Source organism: Octodon degus, unplaced genomic scaffold (assembly GCF_000260255.1).
Source record: "Octodon degus isolate 3935 unplaced genomic scaffold, OctDeg1.0 scaffold00043, whole genome shotgun sequence".
In the NCBI taxonomy this organism is placed as follows: domain Eukaryota; kingdom Metazoa; phylum Chordata; class Mammalia; order Rodentia; family Octodontidae; genus Octodon; species Octodon degus.
The window spans coordinates 5,777,712-5,780,947 of NW_004524619.1; the positions used below are offsets into that span (position 1 = coordinate 5,777,712).

The window sequence follows — 3,236 nt, forward strand, 5'->3', positions numbered from 1 at the left end:
CCGCCGCCCGCCGCCCGCCGCCCGCCGCCCGCCGCCCGCGCCTCACCTGCGGGCTGTCCTCCAGCGTCTCCTCGATGGGCAACTTGTCGATCCCAGGCATCGTGGCGGAGGCAGGACGGCGGCAGGAGACGCGTCGGGCGCCCGCAGCAGCTGACCCAGCCCGCCCTCTCGCAAGCGATGCCGCCGACGCCGCCCGCCCGCCCGCACCGCCCTAGCCCGGCGCCCGGCCGCCGCGCGGGAAATCCCGCCCCCCAGCGCTCGGGCCCGCCTCCCGGCGCCCATTGGCTCTCGCAGACGCCCGTCAGCTCTATGGGGCCGCCCGAGACGTCCCTGGTCCACTCTGGCTCCGCGCGGAGAGCGCGGGCGGCTCCGCGGTGCTGCCTGTTTTGGGTGAGGGTGCGGGGCAGCCCAGTCGGCCGCGCTGGCAGCCAGGCCCAGGGTGAGGACCCCTCCGCGTAATTTGGGGCGCTTTTACTTCTTTTTGCTTATCTTACTTCCGGCGACCTTGGAAGCCCGCTGCCGCTGCTGGCCCCTTCGTGTCCTCGAATTAGGACCTCTCCACCCCTGTCCCCGGCAGCCTTGTCGCTCCAGCGGAGTGGAACTGGCGAACCCACTCGTCTAGGAAACCCGGCGTTGTGACATTGTAAGAGCGTGCTGCTGAATTTGTCGGCCGCGGACTCGAAATGATTTTTCAGGGCACTTGAGTATCAGTGTGCTGAGTTAAAAGCACTCTGCCTGTTACCAGTTCATTAGTTCTCACCTTGGCCTTGAAGCCTGACAGGCAGAGCTACTTCTTTTGCATCACAAGGGAAAACATCTTTTAAAAATCTGAATACACTGGTTAATTATGTTGACAATGGATACCATTTCTGTCCTATCCAAAAAAAAAAAAAAAAAAAGTTGAGAGGAGACTCAAGAAGCTTAGGGGCTGGAGAGATGGCTTAGTGGAATAAGCGCTTCCCTGCAAGCTCAAGGGCTTGAATTCAATCCCCGGTTCCGGCAAAAAAAAGAAAAGCTGCTTCAGTCTATGTAAGTGGGGATTTGACCCCCTGGAGGCTAGAACTCTTGTCTTTCCTCCTGTTCCTGATCCATCTTCCCCAACCCCGAACCTTCCCCTACTTGTCTGTTTCTGTAAGACTATAAGAGGCTTTCTTCTGTACACACAGAAAATGGCAAAATAACTAGTGTTTACCCAGAACCCAGCCCTTAACCCCACCAATCCATTGGTTCATACAGTAGAGATGGTGAGTGAAGATTAATTATTAGCTGCTTGATTCCAGATACATTGGAACAAATCAATATGAGGTGAAATGAGTCCTGATACGTAACAAGAATGAAAGTTACAGCCTTTCAAATTGTAGATTTTTCTTGTGACCTCCTGCAAGAAAAATAGAATTACGTTTTTAAAGTTTTGCCAGTAGAGTTGTTGTACAGAATTATCTTTACTGTTATGAGCTCTCCTTCAGTCTTTGAAGAGATCTTTAGTTTTTGAGAAATGCAGTTTGGACCACTTCTTACATTGCATTAAGAATTCTTAATTGTCTTACAGATTCTTTATTCTTGATATCTCTTTTTTATTTTGCTAGCAAAAGCAATGCAACCCGGCTCTAAGGAAGGAAGATTTTCCAGGTAAGTAACCTTGATTGAACTGTGACTTAATTTTTTGTTCGTTTGTTTGTTTGATGTATTTGGTGTAGGGTCCCACTATGCCGCTCAGACTTGTCATGATCCTCCTGTTTTTCAGCCTCCTCAGAGCTGGGATTACAGACATATACCGCCCACTGGGTCTCTGTGGCTGGCTGGGCGGGGGAGGGGCTGGCACAGTGTAAGGATGCCAGGCATTGAGCCCAGTTCCTTGCATTCAGCTAAGCAGGCCTTTAGTCCACTGAGCTATCTCACTGGCCCGTATGACTTAGATTTCTTTTTTTTCTTTTCTTTTTTTTTTTTTTTTTTTTTTTTTGTGGAACCGGGGATTGAACTCAGGCCACTGCGCTTGTCAGGCAAGTGCTTATTCCACTGAGCCAGCTCCCCGGCCCCTCTGACTTATATTTTAAGAAAAGAAAAATGGCAACAATTGACAAGAATCAGGAGTAAATGACAATTCAAAAAAAATTTTTTAAAATACATATATACAAAATAGCATAGATATACAGCTACTTTCTCTTAGTTCAATGAAAAGAAAGTTTTGAACTAGTACTTTTTAGACAAGATATGTCAGCATCTTGTACTATGCATAACTACTATGAAGACAACAATATGCAATATATTAATTATTGTAACTGTCCTACTAACCTGTTTTGAAACTGTCTCATTGCTACTTTCTCAATAAAATTAATGTAAAAAATAAAAATAAAAAGTACGTATATATAAGAGTGGAAGTATGTGGTGCAACTGAAGGGGAGTTACCCAGTTAACATGCCAAACCAAATAATTCCAATGAAAATTCTGTTTGAGATCTGAACTGCCTGGGTGCGGTGTTATCATCAGGTTAAATAAATTTCTCAGGGGCTGGGGAGATAGCTCAGTAGAATAAGCGCTTTCATGGTAAGCACAAGGGCCTGAGTTCAACCCCCGGTTCTGAAAAAAAAAAAAAATTTCTTCCTGGGCTGAGGATATGACTGAGTGGTAGAGCACTTGTCTGGCATGCAGAAGGCCCAGGGTTCAGTCTCCAGCACCCACCCACACACACACACACACACACACACACACAAAGTTTCTTTGTTACGTGCAACTAAATTATAATAAGGATCAGCTACTTAATAATGTTTAATAATGTTAATATTACATTTAGATGGAGAGGTGGCTTGGTCAAATTATACAACTAAAAAGGATCCTAAGCCATCTTCTCTTTAGGCTCTTTGGCTTTAGACTATCGTATACCTTGCTCATCCAAACATATGATTACATTTCGTATTTTATCTCTAAATATCTCTAAAGCTAGTCTCCTATGATAACCAGTTTAAATTTAATCAGCCTAAATGTTGTGCAGTTGACCAGACTCAGTTCATTTTCAGCCCATTTCCTTTTGTCCAGGGAATGAGACTTGTTCGGAGAATGACTCCAGGGTTGCTGGAGACTAGTGTGTGGGTAGCACATAAAACCTGGGCAGGTAGTTAATTTTATGGAAGCAAGTCCGGATTAAACAACTTCCAGGGAAGAATGCTTGCTTCAGAGGTGTTTCACATATATAATTGATTGAGATGTTTCACAAAAGTAATTTACAATAAAAGGACACA

General features: G+C 45.8%; 1 protein-coding gene across 1 annotated transcript in view; it reads right to left on the minus strand.

Annotated features, from left to right (window-relative positions):
• The window catches only part of Appl1 (adaptor protein, phosphotyrosine interacting with PH domain and leucine zipper 1), a 44,823-nt gene extending 44,618 nt beyond the window's left edge, over positions 1–205 (minus strand). Inside the window, exon 1 of the mRNA XM_023715724.1 lies at positions 47–205. Within this exon, the coding sequence (XP_023571492.1) occupies positions 47–100 (54 nt within the window). The 5' untranslated portion in view covers positions 101–205. The remainder of the gene's footprint in view (positions 1–46) is intronic.
• Positions 206–3,236: the final 3,031 nt, after the last annotated feature.